Source organism: Acanthochromis polyacanthus, chromosome 4, assembly GCF_021347895.1.
Source record: "Acanthochromis polyacanthus isolate Apoly-LR-REF ecotype Palm Island chromosome 4, KAUST_Apoly_ChrSc, whole genome shotgun sequence".
NCBI lineage: Eukaryota > Metazoa > Chordata > Actinopteri > Pomacentridae > Acanthochromis > Acanthochromis polyacanthus.
In genome coordinates this window covers 30,875,104-30,892,886 of record NC_067116.1, presented here as the reverse complement: position 1 = coordinate 30,892,886, position 17,783 = coordinate 30,875,104, and the positions used below count along the sequence as shown (strand labels likewise).

The window sequence follows — 17,783 nt, the reverse complement described above, 5'->3', positions numbered from 1 at the left end:
TTCAGCACAATTAACACATAATACTAACACAGAAACTAAAACAGCAAACACCAAGATCTTATCATCTTTACCTGCACAAATGAGCAGGCAATGGTTCCACTCCTGAGCTGGTTCAGCAGAGTTTCACATACAGCTACATCTGGAACACTTGTCACTCCATCTGTGATTATGATGATACCTGAAATACACACAAGTTACATGGCTCATTCTTTCTTGTTAACTATGAGGTGTTATAATGTTGCATGGTGTGCGTCTAAAGTGTTAAATAACTTCTTGGGCAGCTGTGTGGAGGTATGTTAGCTTTGAATTTGTCTCCTCAGCTCTTCATTTTCATTCTTTCCTCAGTACTTCCATCAGTTCACACGGGAGCAGCTGAACCCGACAGCATCATTGTCTTTAGACACTAACTGTCTGGAACAGGGTGCCGTTTACCGAATTTGTACGATTCATCAAATTAAGACAACCAAGACACGAAAAACGGGTAATCTTAGGCTGCAGACAGACACAAACTATGATACTTCCAGTGTAGCAGAACAGGTATAATGACTTTAGTAGAGGTTGAATTACACATCATGTAGTGCAGGTGCGTTCCTAATAACCAAAACAGGGTTGGGTGCCAGACAAGGAAGAATACACAATTCAAAACCTGCCACCACTTATGAATAAGTCTCTAGAAAAGCTGCTTGGTTGTCAGAGGGTTCTGCAGAAGATGTCTGGAAAGAAGCTTCAGGAAATAATTCAGCAACTCAGCAAAGGAACAACTCTAAACCTTTTGGCAAAACACTTGATCGAGAACCTAAATGACAAACCTACCTGCACTGGAGTTTGGTGGCAGCAGCTGCAGGGCCAGGATGCCCTGACGAACCATACTGACCAGACCCATATCTGCCGATACCATGGAAATGCCCTGCTTCCGGTACGGCTGGTCATCCAGGTTGTTGCTATGGTGAGCTGAGCTTTGTGTTGGGTCCACAGACTGAAGGTCACAGGTAATACATTTTTTATTGTCCTTATCAGTACTAAAACACACAAGATTGATGCCATATTCCTTTACACACGTGAGTGTAAAGTGTTTAAATTACGTTTCATGAAAGGTTGCGGGATCTGATGCCTCACGAACAAGTTTTCTCATCTACAGAGCAGATTTGAGTAAACACTGCTCACGTGCACTCACCTGTTCATGCTGCTGATGAAGGACTTCAGCAATGTTGCTCTCCAGCGCTCTGAGCTGCTGATAGATATGATGCAGGAACTCATCGAGGTCTGTTCTGTCAAGCTGACATCCTTGTACCAAAACCTGCAGAGGAGATCAAGATTGTGAGAAAACTGCAACATCATCTTCAACTAAATATCAGTATAGAGACCTATGAGCAGAACAACCTACAATGTATTGAAAACAATCAGAGCCTGTAGGAACAGAGCCAAAGCCAAAGACGATACCGTTATTTGCACCTCTGTCCTGTTCAGTTTAAGTTCAAATGCAGTTAGTAGCTCAAATGAAAAACTGTGAAACTCTTTAACCTTCTGCACCTGAAAACCTACAGGTCAATTTGAAAAGTATTTCACCTTTACCAAAAAAAAAAAAAATCACCAAAATTAGACATTGATCAGGGCTAGAAAATGCAGACAGAAAGAATAGGATGTCACATCAGGACACTTAACCAAGCCTGAGCTAAAAATCATCATCTTTAATCAAAAGGTCTTATTTTAAAATTTGCACTTCTGCAATAAACACAAAGTGTTGCACTCCTTAGCCCAACAAAGAGCAAAAAATGTGTAACAGACAGTTCTGTCAGGAAAAACAACCAAATCTGAGGCACAGTTTTCTAACATCCAACTGCAGTAATGAAGAGGTAAACTCTGGGACATGACATCAGTGTGACTACAGGTGTAACAGAGCACACTTCACAGTGAAGTCGCCTGAAGTCAGAAGTGAAACACGCTCTCGCTCAATGACACAAAAACATAGCTTTTCATTTTGCAGCTCCATTGCATTTTAAGACATTCAGCATTTTCTGAAAACTCTGACACTGTGTAAAAAAAACAAAAACAGGATAACATGTAAGCCTGGTGACCTGGTGTGAAGTGAGGCCGATAATTGACGAATACGCCAAGATGGTGACGAAGATCTTGGGCTTGAAAATCTGATCAGTTCCAGGGACTTTAAAAGGTTGAACCAGACCAGCCAGACACCTCGACAAGGCGTGAAACACCTCATCAAAGATCATCTCTCCTGTGCTGTCATCCTGCAGGACAGAACACAAAACCCATGTCAAATCCTACAGATTTTAATGATCCAATAGATGGTTTGTAACAATCCTACACTGTTTTGTATGGTCCGGATGATAAATATCCTCCTCAGTTAATTCCAGTCTTCATTGTGTGACGGTATTTCACTTGGTTGTTTTGTTTCTTTCAAAGGAACAATATTTTTCACACAGATGGCCTAATGCAGGACATATACAAATATTAGAAACTGAAGCAGTGCTGTGAGACTGAACCAAGATAATAAAGTCATCAAAGTGTTTTATGGAGCTGAGAGGATGTGAAGAGTGGGTGATAATCCTTTGCGCGATCATCATTCTTTATAGTACAAGAAACCGTTAGACCCAGTTTCCAAACTCACTCTGTACATATCAGTGGAATGTCCCTCATGTTCACATCTTTAATTAGAGTTTAATTCTCTTTAAATCCATTAGCAATGGAGCCTGATGGACTTTCTCAGTCTCTCTCTTTTTACAGTCTGGCCACAGGCTGAGGAAGCAGCTCTGTGGATTTTGCCAATTGCAGCTTAACAGTCCTCCACTGGTAGTGTCTGCCTATGCAAAGGATATTAATATTTTTATCAGGGTGAAGGCTGATGTAGATTTTCTAAAGGCCAGTGAAAGTCACACACCTTGAGAATCCACAAGCAATGCAGCAGAAGTCACGTAAAGCTTTAACGTTCTGAAAACAAAATCCTACCTGAAGGTTTAAAGGGCACACAGTCTTTAAAACATTTTAAAAATGCTAAAATTACACCGTCTATCAGAGCAACAAATGGCAAAAATCAAAAGAATCAGGGAATTTTGAACATTCAGACAAGTACTGAACAACAAACTTGACCGAATCTCAGTTGAAAATCATAAAACGTTCATGAAAGTCACTTTATCCTGTGTGTCTCAACTGAAAATCTTTAAAAAAATAAACGGTTTGCTCATACCAGATTCTGCAAAACACAAAAAAGCCATTGGTTTCTCAGCTGAGACCAAGAGCCGCACGTCAAAAATTGTGAGACTTTTCGGCTGAACTGCAGTTTGAGCAAACAATGAAAATAGTAAAGTATTTATGAGTCAGCATTTTTCCAATACTGGCAACACCCGTGGGTCCTCATAAAAAATGTTTTACATGTTGATTTCAAGTTTTTTTTCTAAAATAAGTCATCAAAGAAATTCAAAGAGGTGCAGCATTTTATACTGCAAAACGAGCCCACAGTGAGTAAGCATGTGACAGGAGCAGAAAACGCCCAGAAACTGCTTGAGAGTTAAGCTGGGTATCGTGTAATGCTATAGACCGAAAAACACACATTTTACCGCAATGAGGAACAGCAAACAAGTGGAACACGAGTGAAGAGTATATCCAAGATTAACAACCACTGTTCTATCCAAATTTGTGTCACGTGGTTTAATTCAGGAAGCGATCCAACTACAATTAGACAGCTCACCACAATCCCTGTGGAGGGGCTGAGGTCCAGCTCGATGATGAAGCGGTATCTCCGGGCCAGGAAGGTGGCCCGAGTGGACGGCATCAATATGCAGGGGTAAGTGTTGGGAGAGAAATCTGGCCGCCATCCTTTAGGTAAGATGCTCAGCAAGTCCAGTTCATTTTCTGAGTTCAGCTGCAAACGAGTCAAACAGGACGTCAGTGAATCCCCAGTCACAGCATTTACTGCTATACACACGATATTTAAACTGTGTACTTATTAACCATGTACGATGGCTGTTTATTATTATCATTATTACCGAGTTTATCCTGTTGATCCCCTGGTTGCTTATGTCAGCTTTGCATGCTGCATCATCCAAATGATCAAAAGGCATCTGGTTATTTAGATGGATTCATTTTGAGGGTTTAGGTTCAGAAATTTTTTAAAAATGAAATGGAGATTTTATGACATTAAATGTCTCTAAAATTCAACTGTAATATCTCCTTCAAAAAATAAAAACTGTTACTCTGGACAACCCCCATCCACCGGTTGTTTACAGACTCAGTGGAACTACTTTGAACCCAAGACAAATCCCAATTTAACTGCTAATGCCAAACAATCAAGTTTCATATGAAACCAAGTGACAAGCGGCAACTCAGAGAGCCCTCAGCGCAGCAACACACCATACTAATGATATACAACTCCCTAGATATGCCACTGAAGGGGTTGTACATCCACCATTTTAAGCAGGAGCAACAGCCTATTAGCCACTTCTCCATCTTGGAGCTGCCAGGCTACTGTGTGAGAACAGTAGAGGAAAATAAAGAGGAAGCATAAACTCACCACTTCAGGCTGTGAGGCAGGCCAGATGACTTGGTTAAGTTTCCCAAGGAACCACGCCAGACGCACATTCCTAGAGATCCGATAGTCCTCCTTCATGAGCAGGTAGATCTGGTCTGCCTCCTCCACCTAATGACGAGAAACGCATGAATACATGAAGGTGGACTGTTCAGACATCCGTCCAGCCTCTGCAAACAGTTTAACAGACTCACAAGAAGTATGCAAGGAGGTCACACGAGGACATGAATGGCAGAGGATTGCAGTTAGAATTGACTGATTTGGAAGAAATCTGTAATTGCGACTTTTGTGGCAAACATTGCAATTTGATTTGGGACAGAATTTTTAGCTTGAGTTGAAAATTCAATGTGCAACAGATTCAAAATGTGATGCACTGAAGAGTGTGATTGCCACAAGGACGGCATGTTGTTGAAAACCCTATCTGGCAAAATTAAACAACAGGAAATATTTATTTAAAAGATTCATGTTTACAGCTCAACCCCCATCACGGTTCGCTCAGATTTCTATAAATTTAATCCTCCAGTTAGCTGGCTAACTGTTTAAATGCTGTGTTTCTTATCAAGTTAGCAAGTTAATGAAAGTCTCACATGTCTCCATAATGTGTCTCAAATTTTCAAGTCAAAATAGTGTAAAGAAGGTTCATTTCACCATGATTGTATAGCCCTCTTTGTCTTTTATTTTTTTTTAGCCCTGTTCTAAATGGGGTTCTTCAGTAAATACAGCTGAGCTGCTACTGTCAAAACCTCATTCAGGAAGAAGACTCTCTCTGCACCCATGACGGCATGTGAGCACTGGACTTCGTGGAAACATCACCAAAATCCCATTAGTACTGTTGTTTTTAACTCATGTATCTAGTAAGTTTGCAAGACGATTTTGCAGTTATAAAATTAGTAGTTTATTGGTGCAGAGCTGAAATTTAAAATGACTCTAAAGTGATGGCCTCTTAATAAGTAGTATATATGGGCTGCGTCACTATTTCCCAATCCTTTCATTGGCTAACAACAGAGACAGCAAGATATGTACACAAGAACAGCTTCGTTGGGGATTTGGCTGCATTAAAATACAGTATAAACGAGTACAGAGAACAGGAGAGAAGTAAACAGATGTGAACAATGGCTCAGTTTTGATTGCACTAAAATACAACAGGCAACATGAAATCACAGTGCTGAGAACTGGTTTAAAATAAGTCTCAAAGTCCCCAACATCTCTGAATGTCACTCAGCTGTACAATCAGCACAGAGCTCTGACTTGTTAGCGACATAACGTGCTAAGCATCCTCCTGTTGTTCTGGTGACGTTGCCAAAAACCAACAAACAAAAAAAAAACAATAGTAATGCACGGGATCCTACGTTAAATAGATGGTTGGAGTACATGAAGACTGTTGTGTTCACTCCTGCAGAAAACAGCAAAACATTTGGAGTTGGTTTGCTTGAGGCTGTGACAATTTAGAAATAGCAGAAGCAACTCTAGACAGTAAATGGAAGTAGTGGATTACTCTGAATTATACAAATTTTTGAGCTGAAAGACTTCTGTTTCCTCAACGTCTATGTAAAAGCTAAACAAACATCTTACTGGCTTGTAAAGCTAGAAGGCTACCGAGCTGAGTAAGTACCAGAGAAATGTCAGGTTTATACATTCTCACGGCATTTAATTTACACCTGCAAGTTTCCAAGACAGGGCTGCTCAGTGGAGTAAGTGGTTAGCACTTTCGACTTGCAGCAAGAAGATTCCAGGTTCGAATCCCGGGGTGGGCCTGGGATCTTTCTGCATGGAGTTTGCATGTTCTCCCTGTGCATGCGTGGGTTTTCTCCGGGCACTCCGGCTTCCTCCCACAGTCCAAAAATATGCTGAGGTTAATTGAGTACTCTAAATTGCCCGTAGGTGTGAATGTGAGTGTGATTGTTTGTCTGTATATGTAGCCCTGCGACAGACTGCGACCTGTCCTGGGTGTCAGCTGGGATAGGCTCCAGCACCCCCCGCGACCCTAGTGGGGATAAAGGGGTATATAGCGGATGGATGGATGGAAGTTTCCAAGACACACAAAACACAAGAAAAACTGATTACAACAAAAAACGACCTTTAAAGAAGTCTAACAAACGTGTCAACTTCCAGTCTGACAGCTGCTGCTAGCTGCTAAAGTCGCATGTAGCATTGCGGCTAACACGGCTCAGTCTGCTGGGGATTTTTCATAACGGCTCACTGGAAACAGGACTTTGTCGAGTTCGATCTCCGGACAAACCAGCAAACACAAAATGTGCACTGTGTTTTTTTTTTTCTTCTCTAAAGCGGTCAGCTGCTGGACGGTACCTCATTGTCGGCTCTCTCTGCCATGCCGGGTGGAGCATAGGGCCGGCGGGGTGTCAGCGAGCCTCAGCCGGCGAATATGCACTCGGATTTGTGCAAAATATACAGTCTTATTACTTGTTTATCTTCTGCCTTGTCTGATGATCAGGTGTTCACACGGCGGCTGTCAGCGTCAACATGCCCACACACGTCTTCCGGTGAAACCTTTCAGAATAAAATGACCCAATCAGAATACTTATAGGTGTGGCACAGTGTCTTTTTTTTTCTCAATGTTATTTTTCTGTGGCAAATTGCTGTATGAGTAGTAATTTTTGTTGATGTTTGTCACTTATTATTGCTTAAGAATTGGAAATTACTATGAAGAAGTACATTACAGCCCATATGCAGCATAATAAGCTGTTTTTAATGAGACTGTTAATTGAATAAAATGCATAGTCATGCTTTTTTAATTACTGATAAGGCTCAAAAGATAAGGATATGTTAAACCAAAGAAAGATGTCCACCCCCGTATTTCATTTGACCGCTAGACAGTTTTTATTTCAGGTCTTTTCATGGATGATTATGCCCTTAATTGCATAGAACTCATTTTTGCTGAAGTAGAAAATCAAAAGAAGGGGTTTTGAGGTACGTTAATGGAACATTTTGACAGTACAAAATAAGATTCTGCATTTTTACATGAATATTCATAAACATTTTAATCTAAATATCCCTGATGATCACTGATTTTATATTTTTTATAAATGATAATAAAGCTATAGTTACGGTAAAATTTTTGTCCTTGGCCACTCAATTCTAAATGAATTGCAAGAATAACACTACATTTTTAAAAAGTAGTCAGATATCACTTCTTTATGTGGCATCTAATTTGTATCTTGCATTGAAGTGAGAGCAACACCAAAAACTTGAAATGAAGTTGATCTCATGCAGAAGTACTAAGTTTGTACGGATCAAAATGAGCAAATAAACTTGCAATTTGTCAGGATTTTTTCTATAAGTTTATAGCAAGTTCGTGGTCTTTTAAAGTTTAATTACCTTCTAAATATGATCACTTACTTCTTGTGTACAAATTCTACTGTTATCCAAAATATTATAGTAGAAAAACAGATACTGTTCTCAAGAGGGCCATCTTAGCCTGGTTTAGCCAAGAATTAAAACCACAGAAAATAAGCAGGCAACATGTAACACACAGCAACACAAACTTGGAGCACATCAACATCATAAAGGGCTGATTTACAATATAGCCAAGTAAGGAACCAAAATATATAGGTACGGTAAGAAGAAAAATGAATACAAATAATGAAAAATCAAAAGTAAGTACAAAAATAAAATAGGAAATATAGTTATTTAATAAAAAAAAGATTCAACAAAAACAAGAACAGCTGGTAGTAAGAGAGAGAGAGAGAGAGAGAGAGAGAGAGAGAGAGAGAGAGAGAGAGAGAATTAGAAAGACAAACTGCTCAAATATTCAAAGTAGGTTTCAGCCCTACAGTATTTAATCATATGTAGGCCTATAAGAGCGAAACCTGAATTGTGCACTCCTAAATTAATAAAAGATGCACACACATATTCTTAATTTACACATAAAAACGAATAACAATACTTATAAAAATGTTGCTATTGCTAATACTATTACTAATAATAATAATCTCTCATTTTGAAATTTCAGTCCTTGATTTTCCGTCAGTGTTGCTTTTTTTCAGCGCCATGTGATCCGGAAGTGTGTCCGCTTCTCTTTTCTGTCCGGCAGAAACAACGGGAAAATGGATGAGGCCCTTTTTTAAAAAGTCAACCGTGAAAACTAGTCGAGTAACTGAGAAATCAGGAGACAGTCGACTTCAGGAGCAGTGCAGTCGCTGCTGTGCGTCACATTACAGCGAACGCTTTGAAATTCAAAATACAACGAGAACAGTAACAGAAATTACAGCAGTTTCTCTGGGGACAAGACGAACGTTGCACACGTTGTTTACTTCTCAAAAAGGCAGGATAGAAACAGAGGTGGAGGAAGTATTCAGATCTTCTGTGGAAGTAACAGTGTTGAAATACTCACTTACACGTAAACTTAATGCATTTTTAGTTTAAGTAAAAAGGCAAAAGCATAAAAAAACACTTAAGGTACCAAAAGTGAAAGTACATTTTTTGAGAATGGCCTGTTTCAGAATAATGTATACTATCTTATTGGGTTATTATTTGATGCAATAACATGTTCATCACTTTAATATGGCAGCTGGTAGGGATAAAGCTGGTTTTAATATTTACTGCTGGCAGTTTTTAAATTTCACCCTGAATGGAGATCAATAAAGTTTCATCAATATTTAAAAACAAGACAGTAATAGGATACATCATGATTTATTTATTAATCACATTTTGAATTATCAAACTTGATTTGCAAAGTATGTTTTCAAATAAATACAGTGGAGTAAAAGGTACAATATTTGTCTTTGAACCATAGTCGAGTTTAAGCTTAAGGGAGCAGAAAATAGAAATACTCAAGTAAAGTAGAAGTACCCCAAAATTGAAAATTGTACTTAACAACAGTGCTTGAGTGAATACACTTAGTCACTTTTCCTGACTATGTATAAATAGGACTATAGTATATTATGATATTTCAGTACTAATGTATGTAGGAAGATATTTGAGTGCAGTTGCAGATTTTTACTGACTCACTATGAACTTTATTCTTTTGTGAAGTTCTTCCATAACATTTGCATGTAGCAGAATTTCCTTTTGAATTAATCTGATCAACCACAGTTACTTGTTCTTGTGTTTTGTAACAAATATGCATTTACATCTCATCTGACACATATTTAGCTCTTTGCATGAAAAATGAGTCTGCAGTGAGCAAAAATGGGACACAAGCAAAAAATGACAGAAACTGCTTAGCCTTCAAATGGTTAACAACACAACCATCCACAGTTTAACCACATATAGTCAGGTACTTCTGAATAACCACAAAATGTTTCCACTGATTTAAGAGCAATTTCACATTATTTCCATTGAGACTGCAACATAAAGTCTGTCACTTCAGTGGAGACAGAATATGAATGGCTAGGTGTAGAGGGTATGACACGTTTATCATGCTACATCCCAACAAAAGTTAACTGTCTTTATTTTTTTGACAGGATTTGAAAAAAAACCTGGTGTCATCATATACAACATTATTCTGTATGTCTCCAGGTCTTACCCATATAAGAAAGAAATAATGGCTGTACATACTACAGGTATTATACAATTTAGCCTTTTAATTTGTCTCCATATTTTTGTCACCATTGTTGGTCGCAGCTCAGTGATTTCTTCATGACTGAAGTTTTTTTTTAATATTTGGCAATTTTTCAGAGACGACATGCTTTTTTTTACCTCCTGGAAGTTTTTTTAGTTCAGAGGATTACATTGTAATTATTTAAACATAACTTCAGCAGCTGTTTCAATTTTTTCATTAGTTGAAGTTTACATTTAAAAAGTGTGTTTATACTAAATATGATCTGTGGTGCACTTCTATATGGCAATTTTGCCTGGATGAGCAAACTATGAGTGGTCAAAGATAATGATTATTTGGTCTACAGCAATTTGCAAAAAAAAAAATCTTATTAGAAAGTTGTTCTAATCATTTTTGTCACATCAACTGACAATGATGCCAGCTAAGCGCCCCCACAAAGACCAAAGATCCATTCTCTATACACCGCTTTATCCTCACAAGGGTTGCGGGGGGAACTGGAGCCTACCCCAGCTGACTCGGGCGAAGGCAGGGGACACCCTGGACAGGTCGCCAGTCTGTCACAGGCCCCACAAAGACATTGTAGGTCTGCCTGTCAGGTAAGATTTAGGGCGAAATCCCCCAATACCGGCGTCGAGTGGTGATGACGTCAACTAAACGCGACGAGTTTTCTCCACGCTGTTTACCCAAAGTGCAGCGAATGTGTCTTTAAACCTCCTTCACTGCTATATTCGTCTTAAATAATGGAGAAAAAAGGCTCAAAGCCCACCGGGAAGAAACCGAAACCACCGAAGAAGAAAGACGACGATGACCCCGTCAGAAGCTTCGAGAAATGGAAGAAAAAGTACGACAAGACGAAAGCACGAGTGAAGCGAGACAGAGCCCAGGCGAAGAAACCGGAGTGGCAGGTGGAGAAGGAGTACATCGACCGTCTGGTCAGCAGGTACGGAGACATCAACGCGAAAGAGGTTGTCAAGTTCTCAGACTTCCCCATCTCCAAGAAGACCCTGCTGGGCCTGCAGGAGGCTCAGTATCGGCAGCCCACCAAGATCCAGAGGCAGACCATCGGCTTCGCTCTGCAGGGGAAAGATGTCCTCGGAGCGGCCAAGACCGGCTCCGGAAAGACGTTAGCCTTCCTCATACCGGTGCTGGAGTGTCTGTACCGCCAGCAGTGGAGCTCCATGGACGGCCTCGGCGCTCTCATCATATCCCCCACCAGAGAACTCGCCTACCAGACCTTCGAGGTGCTCCGCAAGGTGGGCAAGAACCACGAGTTCTCCGCGGGGCTCATCATCGGCGGGAAGGACCTGAAGAACGAGTCGGAGAGGATCCACCACACCAACATCGTCATCTGCACGCCTGGCAGGCTGCTGCAGCACATGGATGAGACAGCTACCTTCCACGCCACCGATCTGCACATGCTGGTCCTGGATGAGGCGGATCGCATCCTGGATATGGGCTTTGCAGATACTCTCAATGCCATCGTGGAGAACCTTCCCAAGTCCAGACAGACGCTGCTGTTCTCCGCCACGCAGACCAAGTCAGTCAAAGACTTGGCCCGGCTCAGCCTCAAAGATCCAGAGTATGTCTGGGTTCATGAGAAGGCCAAGTTCAGCACCCCGGCCACCCTGGAGCAGAGCTACGTGGTGTGTGAGCTCCACCAGAAGGTCAACATGCTCTTCTCCTTCATCAGAAGCCACCTGAAGAAGAAGGTCATCGTCTTCTTCGCCTGCTGCAAGGAGGTGCAGTATCTGTTCAGGGTCTTCTGCCGCCTCCGACCCGGCATGCCCATCCTGGCCCTGCACGGCAAACAGCAGCAGATGAAGAGAGTGGAGGTCTACAATGACTTCCTCAAGAAGCAGAACGCTGTGCTCTTTGCCACCGACATCGCCGCCAGAGGCCTGGACTTCCCTGCAGTCAACTGGGTGCTGCAGTTTGACTGTCCAGAGGATGCAGACACCTACGTCCACCGGGTGGGCCGGACTGCCAGGTACAAGGAAGGAGGAGAGGCTCTGCTGCTGCTGCTGCCCTCCGAGGAGAAGGGGATGGTCCGGCAGCTGCAGGACAAAAAGGTTCCCATCAACAAGATCCAAGTGAGACTTCGTACATCCACAGCATCCAGACATACACACAGTCAGGAAGAAGATATAAACCAGTGTCCAACATATTAAGAATCAATACTGTGCAGCTAAACTACTGTGATCATCAGATTCTACTTCGCAATTTCTGTCCAATACTAAGCTGAAAACCAAAACAATTATTACACAGTATACAATATATTCTGTAGTAATGTGCAAATGGGCACAAAAATGGCATTCAAACAGCAAATAATCTAAATTGTATGTTATAGTTTTCTTTTCAAGTGATTATAATCTATGTTTTCAAAAACACAAATATCTGAAATTACATGAAAACAATGTGAAAGGTGTTTCTCAGCTGAATCTGCAGTTCCTCTTGGCTTTACATTGTTCTAAAGTGATTTTCAGCTCATTGCTTTTAGCTGTCTGCGTCACTGCTCTCATAACAATTCTCATTCTCAATAAGTTGGTTAGTTTTGACTATAAAATGTCAGAAAATGCAGAAAAATGTTGATCATTGTTTCGCAGAGTCAAAGATAATCTTCTCAAATGTCTTGTTTTGTCCTTAGATATTCAGTTTACTGTCAAAGAGGGTGAAAGAAACCAGAAAATATTCACATTCAAGATGCTAGATTGAAAGAATTTAAACTGTTTTTTTTCTTATAAAAACTTAGCAGCACTAAGCAGTCAGTAGAGACCAAAAACAGATAAAGGGGAGAGAATTCATCGGATGGCCACGCATATGACTCCAGGATTTCTTCTGCCATTTGGATGAGTCACACCTTAATTAGTTTTTAAAAGAGCTGAAAAGTGTATAATCTAGGATATTGCTTTAGTAAAATCTCAAATTCTCAGGTAATTAAGTGCACACTGCTTGCTATCACCTCCAACAGTGTGTCTCCGTGGAATGAAATGTGTTTTAAATTTAAGAGCTGTTTGATGGGTTAGACTGGCAAAATGAGCACCTGTCCGTTGCCTGAAAACTAAATGGAGTTCGATTACCGACAAAAAGAAACAGTATTATGGAGTGGAGACAAAAAAGAACATGAGATACAAACTCTCCACTCTCCAAAATGTTGCGCACTGCACATCTCCAAAAACTGTTCAGGATACATTTATGTGCAACATAAGTAACACAAACTTAAAGGTTTCTGAGTGTTCCATCAACATCTGCTTTGACTGACTGTGTTGTTTTTCTGACTCCAGGTGAACCCAGAGAAACTGCAGGGTGTGCAGCAGAAGCTGGAGGCCTTCCTGGCCCAGGAGAAGGAGCAGAAGGAGAGAGCCCAGCGGTGCTTCGTTTCCTACCTGCGCTCCGTCTTTCTGATGAAGAACAAAGAAGTGTTTGATGTGTTTAAACTCCAGCTTCACGAGTACGCTCTGTCCCTGGGCCTCGCTGTGGCTCCAAGGGTTCGCTTCCTAAACAAAGCTCAGGCTCAGAGAGCTGAGAAAGAAGGACGGAGAGCAGAGGAGGAAGAGGAACAGTCTGACGAAGAGGAAGAGCTGAGGAAGTTTAAGTCCCAGCTGAGAGGAAAAGTTCCTCATGAGGAAAGCCAAAGCTCAGACGACTCCAGTGAGGACAGGGAAAGTAGTAACGAACAAGATGTGGATCAGTCCAAGACGTTACTTGCGAGTGAAAACGACGAGGACGACGATGATCTGCGAGACTTTGACCTGTTGACGGTTAAAAGAAAGGACGTCTTCAATCTGACGGGGGAGCAGCAGAGTCTAGAGGAGCCTGCAGAGGCCTCCAAAAACAAAACAGAAAAAGAGACAAAGTACAAAGAAGCCAAAAAGATCCTCAAGAGAAACTTCCAGGTGAACACCAAAGTGACTTTCAGTGAAGAGGGAGAAGCTGTGCAGCTGTGGCCGCCAGTCCAGCGCACCGTGGCTGCTACTGCTGCGGACGAGGAAGACGACGAGGTTTCAGGTATCAACGTGGAAAAGGCCAAGGAGAGGCTGAAACGGGAGGATCAGGAGTTTGACAAGCAGGAGTACAGCCGCAAGGTGAAAGCCAAACACAGAGAGAAGAGACTGAAGGAAAAGGCTGCTAGACGGGAGGCGAGCAAGAGAGGCGGAAATAAATCTGATGAGGACGAGGAGGATGAAGTGATAGCATACCTGGCCAATAGCAGCGAGGACGAGTTCGACCCCAGCACCCTGCCAGACCCTGACAAACTTTACTCTGAGGAGGAGGAGGATCAGATAAGGTCAACTAAACGTCAGCACAGCAGTGACAGCAGTGAGGATGATGAAGAGGAGGAAGAGGAGGATCCTCCAGCAGGAAAGAGGAAGAAGATGAAGCAGCTGGAGGATGAACACACGACTCTGGACACTGGTCTCTCTCTGGCTGAAGATGAGGAGTTGGTCTTACATCTGCTGGGTGGACGAAGGTAGAGAAGCGTTTATGGATAGCATGAAATCAGTAAAGTCCAAACAGAAAAGTCAGCAGTTAAATGAGGCAACATCTGAAGCTGAATTGCAGTTTAAGACGACGTGCTCATTCTGCCCTGTGTCTAAATGGGAAAAAAATCCCCAAATTTAAAGTGTCACTCCAGTGTTTCAGCGCTTCACTTCCTTAAAATTAGCTTCTAGTTCTCTACATTCCTCTTCGTCAGGACTGAGTGGGTGATTTGATCCAAACTGACTGACAGTAACTTAATAAGATGGATCTGACATCCAGGGGTTTTCCTGGCTCAGAATGTGACTATGCAGGACTGTCAGCATCATCAGTCTGCATACGGAAGAGGCAAGGGGTCTGTTATCTTTTTGACAGAAATCAATGCATTTTCATACTTTGTCATTTCACAAAAGTGTTGATTATGTCAGAGTAATTGAACCTAAATGAACAAAACTGGTTAAAAAATACAACAGCTGTTTTTTTTTAATCGCTGTTCTTATGATTCTGGTGCTGGTGAGTGTTCTTCAGATCTGACTAAAATCTGTTTGGGGAGCACAACCTGTGGTAACAATGACAGAAAATGTTGTCTTCATGTTCGATCTCATCAGTCACAGTCAGTTTGTCATTCAGGCTTTCTGTTATATATTAACAGGCTGAAACAAGTGACAGCGAATAGTATAGTACTATTTTGACTTGTAGGTTCATGGATTGCTTCTTTAAACTACTCCATAATACAAAAGTGAGACGCTCCTTTAAAGTGGAACAGATGTGGATGGTGATAAAACAGCAGCAGAAAATCTCAAGTTGTCTCTGTTCAGTTTGTCAGATGGTGATTTATTGTTGAGCAACTTTTAACCATGACAGTACTGCAGATGAGTTGTGACTTCTTTGCTCAAGTCGCCAAAATAATCCTTACAGATGCTGTCACTCGCCCAGATCGCTTGATTGCAGCTATTGCAATCCTTATTTAAAGTAACAGAATTATTTTCCCATTCATCTGTGTCGAAACAGCTAGATAAAAGTGGCACAAATGTTTCAGGTTCAGTCACTGTTGTTTGTCCCTGCATTGTCTTTCACCGTTTGCTCCTTCTTCTGCTGTGATTTAATTAACTGTTTATCTTGAGGCATTTAACTTCTATTCAACCGGCTCCATTCCAGTGAGCATCTATCGATGGATTTTGCTGCAAAGCCAAACGTCTCAGCTGTGAACTAGGAAAAACAGATAGCCCAGTAACTTGGAGGTAGTTTGCAGTAAATAGGTAGTGTTTCAATACACTAACACCACTAATGTCAGACTAATAGAGGCAGAATGTGAATAACAAAAGACAAACCATGATCACATTTTAGGACGGTTAATTTTCATTAATGAGACATCATACAACTAGAACTTCCTGACTTTATGGATGTTATTGATGTAACTGCAGGTGATCTAAAGGACTTCGTAGTACTGAGATTTCAGACTGATTTTGCAGTTTTTTGTCAGTTTAATCTCGATCTTTCTCCCTCAGAGTTTTAGGTATCAACGCATAATCTTCCTCTTCATCAGAGGAAACTGGAGATTTGTAATTAATTTAATGTCAGAGAACGCTATCACAATTTTGAAATGAACCTGGTTATTGAGATAATAAAGAATTTTTATGGCTCAGTTTGGTGTTTCGATTGATAATTTGACTTTGACTCCACATTCATGAGAGCTGCATTGCAGTAGCTTGGTGTCAACGTGAAGATTCATACAGATGTGCACACTCTGATGCAGGCTCTCAAAGGCTGTCAGTGTTAGATACAATTCTACAACATATGTAGATGATTTAGTGAAGAATGACAAAAGAGGGTTTGTAAGAGATTAAATCCCTGCTTACGTTCACGCCTCAGTATACCCGAATAATCATGACTTAAAAGTAAGAGTTCACCACTCAAATGAAAAACTTGTTTTCCTCTGGCCTTCAGTGATTTTTGTCCAGCTAAAGTCAGAAATGGGATAGTTTCTACAAGATGTAGAACTGCATTGTGTCCAGCAGATGGAGCTAATAAACAGCCTGACTGCAGCTCCTCAGTGGTACTTCCACTGTCGAGTTAATTTTCTAATGCTTATGTGACATTCTATATAGAAGTACGTTTGAAATTTTATCGTGAAATTTGTATAATAAACAAAAATGACTTCTATATAATTCAATAAATAAATGAATGATGGCTCGATAGTCTTAACTGTTTTTTTCTATCTGCTGATAACACTGAAAAGTTCCCCACTGCGGAATCAATTAAAGATGAATCAACCTCTATCTATAGCTTAAAGATTTTTTTGAATATCAATTTCCACTGTGTCCAACACCTCCATCCTTATTACGTTTTACTGTAGATTAATCGGACTTCACTTTATAAGGTGAGCCACAGTGAGTCTTCAACACAAAATTAACTAGAAATATTGTAATTTATGTTTTATATGCCAATTACAATATTTATTCTTCAGTGCTGATATGCTGTTGCTTGTGATGGTAACCAATAAGATAGTGCTTAGACTGTCACACTTCCATAACACATTTTTATGCGTTCTGAAGAGTTACATCAGAAAAAAAAAATTCATGGGTAGGTCCAAACTGGAAAAAAATCCACCACTCTCCAAGCTGGACCGTTCAGACGCTGTAAAAGTACATTTACTTTACTTTTTTTCACAATAGTAAGTTGCAATGTTAGAGAATTTCAGACCAGTTTTGAAGAACAGTAATGCTACAGAAAGCCCCACAAGTTTAGTCATTTGATTGATTAAATGCCAATTAGTAAGGCCCAAAATGACATCCTCAAATGTTTTTTGTCCACAACATAAGTATATTCAGTGTTCTGTCACAGGAACCATAAAATATTTAATTTAAGAAGTTGGAATCATATAGACTATTTTACATTTTAAAAAAACAAAAACCTATGAAATAGCTGCCACTTGATTTAACAGTTCACAATTAATCAATCAATCATTGCAGCTGTGGTGAACTTTCCCCACTGTGGGATCAATAAAGTTTATCGTATCTGTTTTTTGTGGCTAATTTTTATAGTAAGACCAATTTGTAGAAATACTGATATTTAAAAAAAGTGTATAGTACCTCTTTAATGTTTCCCTTTAACAAGTAAAACTTGTTCAACCACAGTGCATTCAAACGCTCACAGCTCTGTCGGGCACCTTTGAGACAATTTGTCCATAAACGTGATTTCAGCTGCCAGCTGCTATAACGACCTTAGTTTACCATCAGCAAAAAGCGA

General features: G+C 40.6%; 2 protein-coding genes across 16 annotated transcripts in view; one reads left to right on the top strand and one right to left on the bottom strand.

The window, feature by feature from the left end:
* szt2 (SZT2 subunit of KICSTOR complex) overlaps positions 1-7,027 on the bottom strand; it is a 113,817-nt gene extending 106,790 nt beyond the window's left edge. For all 15 annotated transcript variants that reach the window (XM_051947745.1, XM_051947749.1, XM_051947753.1 and 12 more), the window contains exons 1-7: positions 6,848-7,027; positions 4,526-4,651; positions 3,704-3,877; positions 2,076-2,246; positions 1,175-1,297; positions 814-976; positions 72-178 (exon numbers count right to left, since the gene is read on the bottom strand). In XM_051947745.1, the coding sequence (XP_051803705.1) occupies positions 72-178; positions 814-976; positions 1,175-1,297; positions 2,076-2,246; positions 3,704-3,877; positions 4,526-4,651; positions 6,848-6,871 (888 nt within the window). In that variant the 5' untranslated portion in view covers positions 6,872-7,027. The remainder of the gene's footprint in view (positions 1-71; positions 179-813; positions 977-1,174; positions 1,298-2,075; positions 2,247-3,703; positions 3,878-4,525; positions 4,652-6,847) is intronic.
* A 3,692-nt stretch (positions 7,028-10,719) lies between these two features.
* ddx10 (DEAD (Asp-Glu-Ala-Asp) box polypeptide 10) lies at positions 10,720-16,179 on the top strand. Its single transcript, XM_022191317.2, has 2 exons — positions 10,720-12,148; positions 13,340-16,179. The coding sequence occupies exons 1-2, from the start codon at positions 10,799-10,801 to the stop codon at positions 14,528-14,530; spliced, it is 2,541 nt and encodes an 846-aa protein (XP_022047009.1). The 5' UTR covers positions 10,720-10,798; the 3' UTR covers positions 14,531-16,179.
* The last annotated feature ends 1,604 nt before the right edge of the window (positions 16,180-17,783 follow it).

What these genes read in the sequence shown, in the direction of transcription:
- ddx10 (XM_022191317.2), top strand. Translation starts at nt 10,799, where the DNA reads ATGGAGAAAAAAGGCTCAAAGCCCACCGGGAAGAAACCGAAACCACCG. An exon ending in TTCCCATCAACAAGATCCAA is followed by an intron (nt 12,149 to 13,339) that starts GTGAGACTTCGT and finishes TTCTGACTCCAG; the next exon opens with GTGAACCCAGAGAAACTGCA.